Source organism: Tachyglossus aculeatus, chromosome 7 (genome assembly GCF_015852505.1).
Source record: "Tachyglossus aculeatus isolate mTacAcu1 chromosome 7, mTacAcu1.pri, whole genome shotgun sequence".
Lineage (NCBI taxonomy): Eukaryota > Metazoa > Chordata > Mammalia > Monotremata > Tachyglossidae > Tachyglossus > Tachyglossus aculeatus.
In genome coordinates, this window is record NC_052072.1 from 32,055,298 (window position 1) to 32,072,408 (window position 17,111).

At 43.5% G+C, this 17,111-nt stretch overlaps 1 protein-coding gene across 1 annotated transcript in view; it reads right to left on the reverse strand.

Annotated features, from left to right (window-relative positions):
• DENND2C (DENN domain containing 2C) overlaps positions 1 to 17,111 on the reverse strand; it is an 83,832-nt gene that overhangs the window by 20,065 nt on the left and 46,656 nt on the right. Inside the window, exon 6 of the mRNA XM_038749301.1 lies at positions 3,800 to 3,896. Coding sequence (XP_038605229.1) covers positions 3,800 to 3,896 — 97 coding nt within the window. The remainder of the gene's footprint in view (positions 1 to 3,799; positions 3,897 to 17,111) is intronic.

The window sequence follows — 17,111 nt, forward strand, 5'->3', positions numbered from 1 at the left end:
CTTTTTGTTCTGTTTTCTACATCTTTTCTCATACTACGCACAATTTTGTCGGAATTTCTGGCAGCCACTGTACCAATTATTTGAGGGAATTAGCTGACAGTGACTCTAAGGTCTCTTTTCCACATTTTTTCTGGAAGCATTTTTTTAATGGTATTTGTTAAGTGTTTATTATGTGCTAGGTACTGCATTAAGTGCTGGGGTAGATGCAAGTTAATTAGGTTGGACAAAGTCCCTGCCCCACACAGGGCTCAGTCTTAATCCCCATTTTACAGATGAGGTACCTGGCACAGAGACGTTAATGAACTTGCTCAGCATCACACAGCAGACAAGAGGCGAAACTCTGGTTAGAACCTAGGTCTTCTGATTCCCAGGCTCATGCTCTTTCCAAGCGCTTAGTACAGTGCTCTGCACACAGTAAGCGCTCAATAAATATGATTGATTGAATGCTCTTTCCACTAGGCACCGCTGCTTCTCACGCATGGAAGCCTTTCTATGCACTTACTCACTTTGATGCCCATCTGCCATTTGCCTGCCCACTCACTAAACTTCTACGAGACTTTGATGTCATTTATCCACAATTAGCAAAGCAGTTCACTTGAAACAGCTATTCTTCCAAATGTGGAGATTTCAGTGCCCACTCCCCTCTTCCAGATCATTCCAGAAATCTTTAAATAAAAATTATTCCCAGCATCGAGTCTTCAGGGCCCTTATTATTTAAACCTTTTGATTAAGAGAAACAGTCATTTACCACCACCCTTCGTTTCCTATCTTCCTCGTCTGGTACCCTACTTTAATACAATCACTTCATTTGTGATCATATGAAACAGAAAACGGTCTATCAGAATAGAGACCATGTTTAATCAGAGGTTGTCCATTTTTTCCTGCAGTTCTGCAACTTTCCCAATCAATTACTGCACACAGTAAGCGCTCAATAAATACGATTGATTGATTGATTGATTTCCCTCTGATTTCCTTCAAGTCTTGGGCGGATGCCACTTGGTCCTAGTGATTTGCTTACATATAGTTTATTAATTTGCTCTAATTGCACATTTATTACAACTGGATCCAGCATCAAAAAGCTACCTGATTCTTAAAAACTGGATGTTAGAACATTTCAAAGTGTTAAAACTAACTGAACTTCTTGAATATCTTCTTTTCATCCTTGTGTGTACCTTTTCCCCCAGTTTCATCAAGGGTAGCCACCAATTCTCTAGTCAGCTTCCTGCTTTTGATAAATGCAAATACATTTTTATTATTATAATTTGTGTCCTTTGAAAAGACCTTACTGCTTTTTGTACCTTATGTAACATCACTCGCATATGATTTCCAGTTTTTAAAGGATACCTTTTTTTAAAACTGAAGTTTTACAAAAAAAAAAGTACACTGGGAACTACATGGGTAAACTAGGAAAATGAGGTCTAGGCCACATAACTGTTTGGTGGATTCATTCATTCAATTGCATTTATTGAGTGCTTACTATGTGCAGAGCACTTGGAAAGTTCAATTCAGCAACAAATAGAGACAATCCCTACTCAACAATGGGCTCACAGTCTAGAAGGGTGGATGCGACCAGCTGTAGGGAAATGTTCGGGGAGTGGTAATCAATTGATCAAGTCTTGAAAGAGTAGACTAGGGAAGGAGGAAGAGAGTCACACAAGTAGTGTTCCTCAGGATTTGGCCAGGGTTAAATCTTCAATCGACAATCCTTATAATGGGAAAGAAAACATGCTCATTAACATTGCAGAGGACACCAAACTGGGAGGAAGAGGGAGATATTAACCAGAACCTTTGAAGGCAGGATTAGGAGTCAAAGAGACTTTGGTACATGGGAAAAATAATTGGGAAAACAGAAGTACAGAAAAGACAAATACTCGGTAATGTACCTGAGATGAAAAAAAATAACTGCTTGCACAAATGTAAGACAGAGAAGAATTGGTAAAGTGTGAGTACGGCAGGAAAAGATGCCAATTGTCAGCTGTGTGGCTTTGGGCAAGTCACTTAACTTCTCTGGGCCTCCGTTCCCTCATCTGTAAAATGGGGATTAAGACTGTAAGCCCCCCGTGGGACAACCTGACCACCTTGTAACCTCCCCAGCGCTTAGAACAGTGCTTTGCACATAGTAAGTGCTTAATAAATGCCATTATTATTATTATTATTAATTATCAGAGTCACACTGGATTTCAAGATGATCATGACTGGGCAAAATAATGCTGGATGCCATTATAAAATGTCAAAAAGAAAGCACAACGTCAGGATTCCTAAATACTACAGGGATTGTCGGAACAATGTAGTAATCCTCCAGTACAGCAACCAGAATTGGGCTTCAAAGCTGTAGAGGATATGGAGAATGTAGGAAAGTTCAAAGGCAAGTCAAAAATACAGAAAAGTGTTAAGTGAATCCTATGACAAAGCATTAGGAATAATTCAGCATGAAGTTCTAATCCCAGCTCCACTCCCTGCCCACAGTGTGACCCTGGGGATGTCACAACATCTCTGTACCTCAATTTTCTCAACTGAAAAATGGGGATTCAATACCTAGTCTCCTGCCTCCAAAGACTGTGAGCCCCAATTAGGGACAGGGACTGTGTCTAGCCTGTTTAACTGATATCTTCCCCAGCCTTAGAACAGTGCTTGACACAGAGTAAGCGCTTAATACCCACAAAAAGGCTGAAGGGTGATTTAGTAAAGGTGTTCAAGTCCCTTGGATAGAGATGTTCTCAATTTCCGCTGAGGGTAGTTCAAAAGGAAATGGACATGAGGGTTAGTAAACACTGGCATGAGTTACCAAGGGAGATTGTGGGCTATTTTCTAAAAGTCTAAAAATAGGAGAGAGTTTCATCTGTCTTGGGTGGTTGAAATGAAATCTTGTCTAAAGGCAGCGGGGCAAACCACGTGACCTTTCAAAGTTTTTTTCCAGTACAGTATTCAGATTTTATTCTCAGTCACACTACCCTGTAAGAAAAGCAGCATGGCCTAGTTGATAGAGCATGGGGTTGGGAGTCAGAAGCTCCTGGGTTCTAATTCCGATTCCGCCACTTGTCTAGAGTGTGACCATGGGCAAGTCACTTCATTTCTCTGTGACTCAGTTACCTCATCTGTAAAACGGAGATTAAGACTGTGAGCCCCATGTGGGGCAGGGACTGTGTCCAACCTGTTTAGCTTATACCTACCTCAGCAAGTACAGTGCCTGTACTTTTAAGTGAGTGCTTAAAAACTGTCGCAAAAAAAAATGTACGAAGACCCTAGCAATCACTCCTGAACTTACAACAGCCTTCTGAATAATAATAATAATAATGATGATGGCATTTAAGCGCTTACTATATGCCAAGCATTGTTCTAAGTGCTGGGGTAGATACAAGGTAATCAGGTTGCCCCACGTGGGCTTCACAGTCTTGATCCCCCATTTTACAGATGAGGTAACTGAGGCACAGAGAAGTTAAGTGACTTGCCCAAAGTCACACAGCTGGTAAGTGGTGGAGCCAGGATTAGAACCCATGACCTCTGACTCCCAAGCCTGTGCTCTTTCCACTGAGCCAGCAGGGATGCTGAGACAGTCCTGGGTTGAGCCGGTATCATTTGTCACCACACATTCCAAGGAAAGGGAAACTGAACGAAAGGGAAGACTACAATCTGGGCATTCTGTTCACATGACATAGTACATTAATTATGATTGTACTGACCTCTCCAACTTGCAATTTAATAATTAAAGCTTTCATAAGTCAAACGTTATGCTTTGCTCTTAGTATCGTCGCTTACTCAGGCAAATATAGGTTAGTGGAGAAAAATGAGAAATTCCTACCTTTGGAGGGAGGAGCTTCCTTTCCAGTAAAAGGGTGCAATTTCACCTTTTTCTTTCCTCTCTTGGAATCAAAAATATCCTGTATTTTCAACACAAGCTGAAATCCAAACAGAAAAACAAGGATTAAACCCAGAATATAAAATGAAACTGCATCCAAAAAGAAGTCCTGGGGGTTCTGTGAACTGGAAAATGGCACTGTCCCCATTCCCTTCCCCACAGCACCTGTATATATGTTTGTACATATTTATTACTCTATTTATTTATTTATTTTACTTGTATATATCTATTCTATTTATTTTATTTTGTTAGTATGTTTGGTTTTGTTCTCTGTCTCCCCCTTTCAGACTGTGAGCCCACTGTTGGGTAGGGACTGTATATGTTGCCAACTTGTACTTCCCAAGTGCTTAGTACAGTGCTCTGCACACAGTAAGTGCTCAATAAATACGATTGATGATCTGTCACAGGTACATCTTTCATAAAGATGACACCTCCTAACTCTCCATTTCCCTGGAAAGGGACTTAACCTACCCAACTGTCAATCAATCACAGAACTCAATACTAAGCATTTAGAGGAATACAATAGAGGGAGAAAGGCACACTCTCTGTCCTCAAGGAGTTTGGAACTTAGTAGGGGAGACAGACATGAAATAATTTACAGAATAGGATTGGAAAGAATGGATAAGTGAATAAATTGGTGCTTAAATAGTAGCATACATAAATTAATATGTACAAGAGTGCTACAGGTGACTGAGTGTACATAAGTGCTTTACTGTATTTGGGAGGATATCACCTGCGGATGTGGAGGAGAACATTAATTGGGGAATGAATCCCACCTGGGAGCGGTGGGATTTCAGGAGAGTTATTGAAGGCAGGGAGAGCAATGGTCTGCTGGTCCCCTCTAGACTATAAGCTCCTTGTGGGCAGGGATTATATCCACCAACTCTACCATTCTGTACTTTCCCAAGCACTTCGTACAGTACTCAGCACACAGTATGTGTTCAATAAAGAGCGCTGACTGAACCTCGGCAAAGGTCTAGAGATAGAAGAGTCATGAATGAGATATGGTGAGATTAGCTGAGGAGAAATGAGTGCCGCTGAGGTGGAAATGGGAGAAAGATGGTGGATAAGTAGAGAACAGAGTAATGGAGAGAGGTGATTGAATGCCCTGAAGCCAATGTCCAGGAGTTTCTGTTTGATGTGGAGAAGAATGGGCAATTGGAGGCTTGGAAGAGTGGAGAGACAGGTGCAGAAGGACATTTACACACAATAATCCAGGCAACAGAGTGAAGTATGGACTGGATTGGGGAGAAAAGGCAGTGAGGGAGACCAGTGAGGAGGCTAATATAATAAGCTGGCTGGGATTTGATAAGTGTGTGGACAATGGTGGTGACCACTGGAATGAGGAGGAAGGAGTGGACAGAGGAAATGAGGAGGACAAAAACCCAGCAGGATTTACCGGCAGACATAATGTGAGAGCTGAAAGACAGTGATGAGCGAAGATAATACATATTCTCTCCTACCTCGGGTTCTGATTCCATGCCCTCTAACCTTCTAAAAGCACCCCCAGCCTTTCCCCCTTCCTATCTGCCATCATCAATCACTCACCCTCTGATGGGAACTTTTCCTTAGTCTTCAAACATGTTCAAGTCTCCCCTACATTTAAAAAAGAAGCTTTCTCTGGATTCTGGGGCACTCAACTCCTCGCTCCAATCCTACCAAAATTCCTCCAACAGATTTTATACACCCATTTATTCCACTTCCTTTTTTCCAACTCCCTTTCTGGTGTACTGCAACATTATTTCCATCCCCTTTACTCCACTGAGACCACTTTCTCAAGGTCCTCAATGACCTCCTACTATCCAAATCTAATTGGCTCAACTCTACCCTAATCCTTCTTGGTTTTTAGCCCAATGACAGTGTTGACCACCCTCACCTCCCGGAATCACACCGACTGTTAGTTTTTACTAACTTAGTTCTTTCCCTGGTTATCACTGTGGGCAGGGAACGTGTCTACCACCTCAGTAGTATTATACTCTCCCAAGTGCTTAATATAGCGAGAAACAGAAGATATAAGCAGAAGATAGTGAAGCAGAAGCAGAGGATAGAGAAGCAGCATGGCCTAGTGGCAAGAGAATGGGCTTGGGAGTCAGAGGTCATGGGTTCTAATTTCGGCTCCACCACCCATCTGCTATGTGACCCTGGGCAAGTCACTTCACTTCTCTGGGCCTCGGTTACCTCATCTGTAATATGGGGATTAAGACTGTGAGTCCCACATGGGACAACCTGATTATCTTGTACCTACCCCCACGCTTAGAACAGTGCTTGGCACACAGTAAGCGCTTAACAAATACCATTATATATATACAGTGCGCTGTACATAGTAAGTGCTCAGTAAATACCACTGATTAATTGACTGATTCTTCTATCTCACTGGCTTCTCCATAATCTCTTTTGCAAGTTCCTCTTTCAATGTCAACTAACCACACTTATTAAGTGCTTACTATGTGCACAGCCCTGTATTAAGCACTTGGAAGAATACAATACAACACATTTGGCAGACATGTTCCCTGCTCACAAGGAGCTTCGAATCTAGAAGGGGAGAACAGTATGAGTGTTTGGCAAGTCTCTGTTCTGGATCACCTAGCCTTCTCACTTTATACTCACTCTGTTGGGAAGCTCATTTGCTCCCATGTCTTCGGTGGCAGTAGTAATAGTGGTAGTAGTATGTATTTAGCGCCTAGTGGGTGCAAAGCATTCTATTAAATGCTGGGAAAAAAATACGCTGTTCACAATTAGGCAAGAAAGGATGGTGAGGGAATGTACGTTTTGAAACCTTTTTAATTTACAACTACATCATCACGCCAGAGCAAGTATCTTCTCCCTATTTTAATGGTGTCTGAATTTCATTCTTTGTACACAGAACCCCAAGATGTATTCCTAATTGTAAGTTCCTTGAGGGCACGGATGTGTCCAGCACTTAGTACAGTGCTCTGCACACAACACACGCTCAATAAATACAGTTGAGTCATCGTTTGATTACTTTACTGTACTCTCCCATGGAGTACTGTGTTGTGCAGATAGAAAGCACTCAATAAATAGCTCTGATTGATTGATTGATTCCTTTAATAGTAACAGAAGCCATGAGTCTGGTGATTTTTCAATGGCTATACAGCAAGAGGAGCAAAGTATGATTCTAAGTCAGTCATCTGGTTTTCCACCGGACTGCTAGGTAACAAGATGATCCGTCCCCCTGTCCCGATCCCATATGGAACTGCTGTTTCCATGATCAATTCTGTCATGGAGCCATACAGTTTTAACGTCCTGTTCCTAAACTGAACAGGACATTTTTAAGTTGTTTTCTTTATTTTCAGTACCGAGTTTAGATTGGAAGCTCCTATGGATGGGGAATGTGTCTGTTAATTCTGTTGTATCGTGCTCTCCCAAGTGCTCAGTACATTGCTCTTCACGCAGTAAATACCATTGATTGAATCTCCCTTGATTGAAGCTTTAGACTTCACCTTAACCAGGGAGGGAAGGACAACGGCTCTGAAGTGGGCTCCCCTTGAAGAAACACACTATGACTGCATGAAACGCACATACTTCAGGAAAATAGTGCTTGTGACATCATCACATTATGCTGTGTGCCCAGTGCAACAAATATCTTATGCACCTTCTTACAGTGTACATGAGAAGGCCTAAATTACAGGAAATGTGCCTGGAATATTGAAATATTAGAAGAGCAAAGAAATGTCGAGGCACAGTTAGGGGAAAAGGCAAGGAGGCTCAGAGAAATGGGAAATTTTTTCAGGAAATCTTCTTTTGTCCTAGATTTCACCAGGTGCAAGATGTGATTTTCTTTTAGGTAGGTGCAACTCCAAATGGGTTTGCAGCTGTGATAATATTATTAATAATAATGATATTTGTTAAGTGTTTCCTATGTACTAAGCACTGAAGTAAGTGCTGTGGTAGGTGCAAGATAATTAAGTTGGACACAGTCCCTGTCCCACGTGGGGTCTGCAGTCTATGGGGGAGGAAGAGCAGGTATTTAATCCCCATTTTACAGGTGAGGAAACTGAGGCACAGAGAAATAGAAAGGGAAAATCCAGAAACCTGCATGGGCCAGGCTCAATCAATAAGTCAAGATAATTTGTTGTGTCTACTATGTGCAGACCACTGTACTAAGCATTTAGGAGAGGATATGAGACTAAATACTCCCTGAATGAATTAGTAACACCTGACCTCAGGTTTACCACCTAGCAGGGAAAAGACACATGAATAAATTACAGGTAGGAAGACCTAAGAGAGTATAGAGATAAATGAAACCGAGGGATAATAATAGTAATAATGATGGCATTTGTGAAGCGCTTACTACATGCAAAGCACTGTTCTAAGTGCTGGGGAGGATACAAGGTGATCAGGTTGTCCCACGTGGGGCTCACAGTCTTAATCCCCATTTTACAGATGAGGGAACTGAGGCACAGAGAAGTGAAGTGAGTCACACAGCTGTGAATTGGAGGAGCCAGAATTTGAACCCAAGCCCGTGCTCTTTCCATTGAGCCACGCTGCTCAAAGGTGTGTGAGTATTCAAGTGCGTAGGTGGTGTGAAACTGATGAAATGGTTATTTGGTGCGGGGAGAAATGAGAATTTAATCAGGAAAGGCCATCTTGAGATATTATTTCAGAAGGGCATTGAAGATGGGGAGAGCAGCCTCTTGGGTCTGCCAGATGTGTTAGGGAGGGAGGAGTTCCAGGCAGAAGGGAATGAGTGAACAAGAGGTCAGGGGTGGGACAGAAGAAAACAAGGCATAACTGAGTAGATTAGCCTGAGACAACTGATTGAGGGCCTTAAAGCAGATGTTTAGTAGTTTCTGTGTGATGCAGAGAGAAATGGGGAACCATTGGAGGATTTTAGAGAGTGGGAAGATGTGCAGAACAATGTTTTATTAAGATAATCCAAGAAGCAGAGTGAAGATGTGCCCTGGAGCGTGGAGAAACCAGAGGCAAGGAAATCAGCGAAGAGACTGATGCACTGGTCGAATCGGGACATGAAAAGTGTCTGGATCAGCATGGCGGCAGTTGGAATGGAGTGGAAGTGGTGGATTCTGGAAACCAAGAACAACCACCTACAGGATTTGGTGACACAATAAACATGGGGATTGAGGGAGAGGGAGGAGTCCAGGATGATGCCAAGTTTAAGAGCTGGAGAAGTGGGGAGGATGGTGGTGGATCTCCCTTGCAAAATGCAAGTTCCTTGAGGATAGGGATCATGCCTACTAACTCTCTTATAACTCTCCCAAGTTCTCAGTGCAACGCTCTGTACAGAGTAAATGCTCAATAAATAGTATTGATTGGTGTCACCCGAGAGGGGAGTGAGATGGAGGAAAACATTTTGGAGGAAAGATGATGGGATAACCATGTAGAAGTGTATTGGAGGCAGGAGGAAATTCAAGAATGTGGAGAGGGGTCAGGGCTAATGAAGTAGCTTTGGAAGTTAACTGCAGAGAGGTGGTAGTTGAGACGTAGGATAATGTAGATTTGGAAGTTTTATTATGTTATTATTATTTTTTATTGTTTTATTTTTATTATTTTATTTATCATTTATTTATTATTATTTCTTTTTTATATTATTTATTATTTTATTTTATTTTATTATTTTATTTTGTTAGTATGTTTGGATTTGTTCTCTGTCTCCCCCTTCTAGACTGTGAGCCCGCTGTTGGGTAGGGACTGTATGTGTTGCTGACTTGTACTTCCCAAGCGCTTAGTACACTGCTCTGCACACAGTAAGCGCTCAATAAATATGATTGACTGATTGATTGATTAACTGCATAGAGGTGGTAGTTGAAGCTGCGGGAGTGAACAGGGACCCAGAACTGAGTCCTGAGGGACTCCCTCAGAAATAATAATAATAATAATAATAATAATAATAATAATAATAATAATAATAATGGTATTTGATGAGCACTTACTATGTGCCAAGCACTGTTCTAAGTGCTGGGACAGATACAAGATAATCTGGTCAGAAACTGTCCCTGTCCCACATGGGGCTCACAGTCTTAATCCCTGTTGTACAGATGAGGGAACTGAGGACCAGGGAAGTGAAGTGACTTGCCCACGATCACACAGCCTACAAGAGGTGGAGCAGGGATACTTACTCACAGTGAGTGGGAGGCAGAGGAAGAGCCAGGGAAAGAGACTGAGAAATATAGCCCAGAAAGGTAGGAGGAGAACCAAGAGAGGATGGAGTCAGAAAAACCAAAGCTTGCTGGCCTTAAGTCTCTGGGGTCAAGCCAGATGAGCCCACAGCTGAACCCGGCCAAGTTCGGTGGGCCCCTTGGCCTCCTGCAGTGCACTCTGACAGGGAGGGGAGACAGCCCAGTGGTGGGCCACTGCTGAATTGGAAGTGAACCATAAATAGGCCGAGACTTATTTCCAGGGAGTGCAGCTGTGTGTGCGCAGTTGTTCTGGGACTACCATTCCTAGCAGCCCGCAGGGCAAGTGTGCACAAGCAGCAGCCTTCCCAAAAGTGTCACTTTTGGGACACTTCCAGTCTCACGGAGACTCGGCCGCCATCTAAAAATGAGCCTGAGACGGACCGAGTTCCGTATTTTGAACGCAGGCAAGGCTACGGAAACCCATTTAGGAGCCTCTGTCCAACCGAAATGGCCTCTCCCTCCGTCCCAGAGACCTGGGCAGGAGGCACATATCACGGAGCCGTGTAGAGAACCACACTATAATCCCAGTGATACAAGACATCTTCAACTGCTTCTCTCCTGAGGGGAAGTAGTTTGATCTCTTGCTTCTCAGGGCATTTTGTACATTTACTACTTACACATTATCCTGGGACAGGGCTAAGGTTTCATTGCCCCTCATCAGTTCATGTGGCAAGTGAGTGTATCCCAGCCCACTCACTTTCACACTGTTGCATAACTGCTCCTTTACATTTTCTGGGACTGTCTTGGGAGCAAGGACCTACCCCATTTGCATTCTTTCCATGCTGCATTTGAGGGGAGGAGAGGGGGTGCCAAACCCCTTTACAGAAGGAATGTCTTGGCTCTCCTTCTCTGCTATTCCTCATTCTCTCCCCCTTTTAGACTCCCCCTTTTAGACTGTGAGCCCACTGTTGGGTAGGGACTGTTTCTATATGTTGCCAATTTGTACTTCCCAAGCGCTTAGTACAGTGCTCTGCACATAGTAAGCGCTCAATAAATACGATTGATGATGATTCTCATTCCTGATTTTGTAGCTGTCGATCAAGAATGAGAGCTGTCTGGAGCACTAAATAAAATGCCAACAATAAAGATAACTATTATTCAGGAGATTAATTTTTCATATGATTTTCTGTGTTTTCTTGTTTCCCTAACAATCTTGGCGCTTAGAAGCCTGCTGAGTCATTCAAGGGCAGGAAAAGCATAATGTGCTTCCAGAATGCAAATTGCTTCCACATTTTTGGATTAGAGAAGTTCGATTTTTGGAAAGATTTGTCAAGGAACCCAAAGCAGCACAGAGTGAACGCTTCGCTCTAAAACCACATTTTCCAAATCTCCCTCCGCTTCCCTAATTTTCCAAGCAAACTGGATAGCAAGGGGGGAATAAGGGGATATTTAGAGGGAAAGATCAAAGAGTTAACCCTGATTATCTTGGGAAAGCAATGACTACTGAGTAAGGCTGGAAGACATGGATGAAAAGAATGGTGAGGTGATAAGAACAGAGTAGGTGCTTAATAAATGTCAACTGTCAACAACAAAGGACTGGGCAGGGCAAGACTAACACTTAAAAATAATTAGGAAAAGATAAATGGAAAGAAGAGGGGGGTGGAGGTTATGATCTAAGTTCTGAGCTTTTGGGGAATATTTTATCCGGCAGGGAACCCACCAACAGTTCTTTGCCGAAAAGGACCTTCACAAAAAATGCCTCCCTCCCCACCAAATCATCAGGGCCCTGGTTAGACTAAGAGGAGTTTGGCCCTTGATAGGGACAACATATTTGACAATAGGGAGGAAGGAGAAAATACTCATTCAATCCATCGATCATATTTATTGAGCATTTACTGTGTGTTTGGAAGAGTACAATTTAAGAGAGTTGTGTTCCCTGCCCAAAAGGATCTTACAGTCTTGAGGAGGAGCTTACAGTCTAATACACTGATTTTAAGTAAGAATTACATTACTAATGCAATTAAAATTTATTTGAAAACCTGAGGACGAGGAACCAACACCCACTTTCCTGGTAGGAGAGTGGAATAGATTCCTTATAAAAGTGGTAGAAAACAGTTGATTGAAATGCTTAAAACTATTCAGACAACTTGGAAATATACTTTTAGCAAAAAATCTGACACTGGCCCTGCAGCAAAAGAGAGAAAGGAAGGGCGGGGAGGGGGCATATGGACTAGATCAGTGATTCTCAAACTGTGAGGCCAATTTCCCTTCCAGGAAAGAATCTAGTCAACACAGGGGAAGTGAATCAAAAATGCTTTTCTTCATATGTTTTTTCCCAAGGAAAGGCCAAAACAGCAACAGGGATTGAATGTAGAACATCCTAGGAGGACTCAGTAAAAACAAATTTCTCTTGTAGAAACAACAAAGGGCTGTCCCTATTCCCATCCACTTACTGATCTGAAAGTTTTACACTCCCGCTCTCCTTCTAACATCTAAAAAATAAAATAAAATTCAGATAGTGATAGATTTCCCTTAAACACCTACTTGATTCAACATATCCCTGTTAAGAAAAGCCTTACTATCACTATGATAATGATAATTATGGAATTTACTAAGTGTTATGTACTATCATACAATGGTCTTAACTGAGTGGTTACTATGTGCAGAGAGAGCACTGAACTAAGCACTTTCTACTTTTAATGCTAGTTGGGATATTTGTTACGCACTTACTATGTGCCAGGCACTGTTCTAAGCACTGGAAACAGTCCCTGTCCCACACAGGCCTCACAGACTTAATCTCCATTTTACAGATGAGGGAACTGAGGCATAGAGAAGTGAAGCGACTTCCCCAAGGTCACACAGAAGACAACTGGAGGGGCCAGGATAAGAACCCATGTCCTTCCGGCCCATGCTCTAGCCACTAGGACATTTAGGTGCTAGTATATTCTGTGTGCGCCAGGCTGGGTCTAAAAGCCGCAGCTGAGCCTCCTCATTCCCTCTTCCCCTGCAGCCAAATGAACCATCTGGTAACTGCAGTCTTGCCTCTCTGGGTGCTCTTGGTCTCCCACACTGCAGCCGAGGAAACAATGCGCCAGCCATGGCGGCTCCCTGGCGACTGGCACCGGCTCCCCTCCGAACAGTCGAGGAGACCCCATCCTGTCCTCCATGTGGGCAGGGAATGTGTCTGTTATATTGTTATACTGTACTTTCCAAGGGCTCTGCACACAGTAAGCGCTCAGTAAATACCACCGATTGATTGTCCTGCTTTCCACCACCCCAGCGGGAAAGAGAAGCCCTGGGCTTCAAGGCTGTCCATCACCTCGCCCCCTCCTACCTCACCTCCCTTCTCTCCTTCTCCAGCCCAGCCCGCACCCTCCGCTCCTCCGCCGCTAATCTCCTCACCGTACCTCGCTCTCGCCTGTCCCGCCATCGACCCCCGGCCCACGTCATCCCCCGGGCCTGGAATGCCCTCCCGTCTGCCCATCTGCCAAGCTAGCTCTCTTCCTCCCTTCAAGGCCCTGCTGAGAGCTCACCTCCTCCAGGAGGCCTTCCCAGACTGAGCCCCTTCCTTTCCTTTCCCCCTCATCCCCCTCTCCATCCCCCCATCTTACCTCCTTCCCTTCCCCACAGCACCTGTATATATGTTTGTACATATTTATTACTCTATTTATTTATTTATTTATTTTACTTGTACATATCTATCCTATTTATTTTATTTTGTTAGTATGTTTGGTTTTGTTCTCTGTCTCCCCCTTTTAGACTGTGAGCCCACTATTGGGTAGGGACTGTCTCTGTATGCTGCCAATTTGTACTTCCCAAGCGCTTAGTACAGTGCTCTGCACATAGTAAGCGCTCAATAAATACGATTGATGATGATAGAGAACAGCACCTGCACCACGAGGCTTCATTTAACTTTGCTCTGTCCTAATCTTCCTCCACCTCTCAGCTGCCTTCGATACTGTGAACCACCCCCTTCTTTTTGAAACTCTGTGCAACTTTCCCTTCACTGTAACCTTGGCACTGTCCTTGACTCATCTCCCTCATTCCACCCACATAGTCACTCTGTCACCAAATCCTGTTGCTTCTATCTTCAGAATACTACTAAAATCTGCCCTTTCCTCTCCATCCAAAGTACTACACTGATCCGAGCACAGCGTGGCTCAGTGGAAAGAGCACGGGCTTATCCTATCCCACCTTGACTACTATACCTGCTCCTCGTTGACGTCCCTGCCTCCTGTCCCTCCGCACTCCAGTCCATACTTCACTCTGCTGCATGGATTATTTTTCTAAAAAAAGTTCAGTTCGAGTTTCCCCATTCCTCAAGAATCTCCAATGGCTGCTCATCCCCCTCTGCATCAAACAGAAACTCCTTACCACTGGCTCTAAAGCACTCAATCAGTTCACCCCATCCAACCTCACATCACTGCTCTCCTACTACAGCCCAGCCCACACACCTCACTCCTCCACTACCTGATTATTCACTGACCCCGATCTCATCTATGTTGTTGCCGACCGCTTTCCCACATCCTCCCCTTAGCCTGGAATTCCTCCCCCACATCCCCCACAATCAAATATATATTTCAGACCACCACTTTTCCTACCTTCAAAGCAGTGTTAAGGTCAAATCTCCTCCAAGAGGCCTTCCCCAATAAAGCCCTCTTCTCCCTGACACTCTCTCTCTCGTCTGCATCGTCTATACACTTGGATTTGTGATCTTTGGACGTCTGATTTTCCCTCCACCCTCAACCCCACAGAACTTCTGTATATATCTTTAAATTATATATTATAAATTATTTATTTATCTTAATGTCTGTCTTCCCTTCTAGACTGTGGGCAGGGAGCAGGGAACATGACTGTCAACTCTGCTGCACTGTAGTCAGTCAGTCAATTGCATTTATTAAGTGCTTACTGTATGCAGAGTACTGTACTAAGCACTTGGGAGAGTACAATATTACAATATAACAAACACATTCCCACAATGAGCAAGTGCTTAATACAGTATTCTGCACATACTAAGCACTTAATGAACAATACGACTGCTACTATTACTAGTTTTAGTAATAGTCGTAGTAGCATTTGTAGCAGTATTTGCATCCACTTGGTGCAATGCATCGTACCAAGAAGTTGAGAAGTTCAAAGCCAAGTGACCCATTTGCTGCCCACAGAAGCTTACGCTATAAGGCGGAGATGACATATACCCATATTTAGATATAGAGTAGTCAAAATACATACCAGAAAGCATAACTGAATAAACATATGTACAAAAATGCTGAGGACGGATAGAAATGAAGTCATAGGCACTAGAGATGGCTAACGGTTTTATACGCTTTACAGTGCTGGGAAATGACCTGGAACCAGTGTGGCCTAGGGGATAGAGCACAGGTTTAGGAGTCAGAAGGACCTGGATTCTAATCCTCACTCTGCCACTCGTTTCATTTGTGACCTTACTTGTGAGTCACTTAATTTCTCTGGGCCTCGGTTACATCATCTGCAAAACCAGGATTAAGACTGTAAGGCCCATGTGGAATACGGACAGTGTCCAACCTGATTGTCTTGTATCTACCCCAGCACTTAGTACAGTGCCTGGCACGTAGTCAACGCCTAACAAATACCATAAAAGAAAAAAGTCTTTCTGAAGCATGTGGTAGGCCTTGAATGTGGAGAGAACTGTGGTCTGTTGGATTTGTGGAAGGAGGGAGTTCTAAGCAGGGGTAACAGCATGAGTGAGAGAACAGAGGTGGGAGAGAAAAGAGCAAGATATACTTGGGTTCGTTTGGGAAGAACGAAGAGAGCAAGTGAGGAACTGTGGGTGAAGAAGGGAGACATGAAAAGTGGGGCAAGTTGATGGAGACCTTTGAAGCTACTCCTGAGGAGTTTTTGTTTGTTGTGCAGGGACACACAAAGCCGATGAAGGATTCTGAAGAGAGGAGAGATGTGGGTCAAGCGACACTTCAATAATATTATACAATATGTAATATATTAATAATGTATCTCCCTCTAGATTGTAAGCTCATTGTGGGTAGGGAGTGTCTGTTATAGTGTACTCTCCCAAGGGCTTACTACAGTGCTCTGCACACAGTATGTCCTCAATAAATACAACTGACTCGCTGACTAATATGATCCAGGCAGAAGATTGGGAAGGGGAAAGAGGCTGGAGGCAGAGAGACCAGCAAGGAGGTTGATACAATCTCTGACTATTGTACCAGGGATTAGGATGGAGAGCAAGGGATGGGTCTGGGAGATGCTTTGCACGAAAAACCAGCAGCACTTGACAGTGGACTGAATGTACGAGTTAAAAGACATCAAGGAATCGAGGATGACAGTGACACTGTGGGGTTCCAGGACCGGGAAAGTGGTGCTGTTATGGACTGGGTTTATGGGGAAGTATGAGTAAGTGGGTCTGCTTTAGATTATACTGACTTTGTACTAAGATGACTGAGGCAAGGGGGGGCAATGCCCTGGCAGTTGAACAACCTTCAGGGGGTACAGTCACGGCGTTTAGAATCCCGCTGCTGCTGCAGGAAAAATATCTCTGAAGCATGCAGTGATGGGGGCCGGGAGAGTAGTGATGCAGGCAAACTCGTGATCTTCCAGTCTTCTCAAGTCTTGGATCTGGAAGCTTATCAAAGGTCTTTTGAAACTCTAAATATGTTATATCTATTGGTTCTCGTCTACTGACGTGCCAGGCTTCTTGAAAGTGAGGGAGTCCATCGCCTTTGTAAGACTGGGCCGGTAAGCAGGCTTTGGACAGAGAAAGTACATGTCAGTTTGGCTTTTTCACTAAAAGCTTGTATGTGTGGCACAGAGAAGGGGATGGAACATGAGTGGCCAAACTAGGATTCAGATTTGATACTTCTGCCTCTCCAAATATATGCCCAGAATTCTAGGAGAAGAAAAAGATGAAATACTGATCTTTAAAGCCTGAAAAAATGTAATCCTCTAGGTGGAAATGACTTTTTTGTCAGGGGTGGGCGGGGGGGGAGGCGTCAGATGGGTAAGTTATTGTTTGAGCAACAGTCTAGTCTGTGTTTTTATTTTATTTTGTTAGTATGTGTGGTTTTGTTCTCTGTCTCCCCCTTTTAGACTGTGAGCCCACTGTTGGGTAGGGACTGTCTCTATATGTTGCCAATTTGTACTTCCCAAGTGCTTAGTACAGT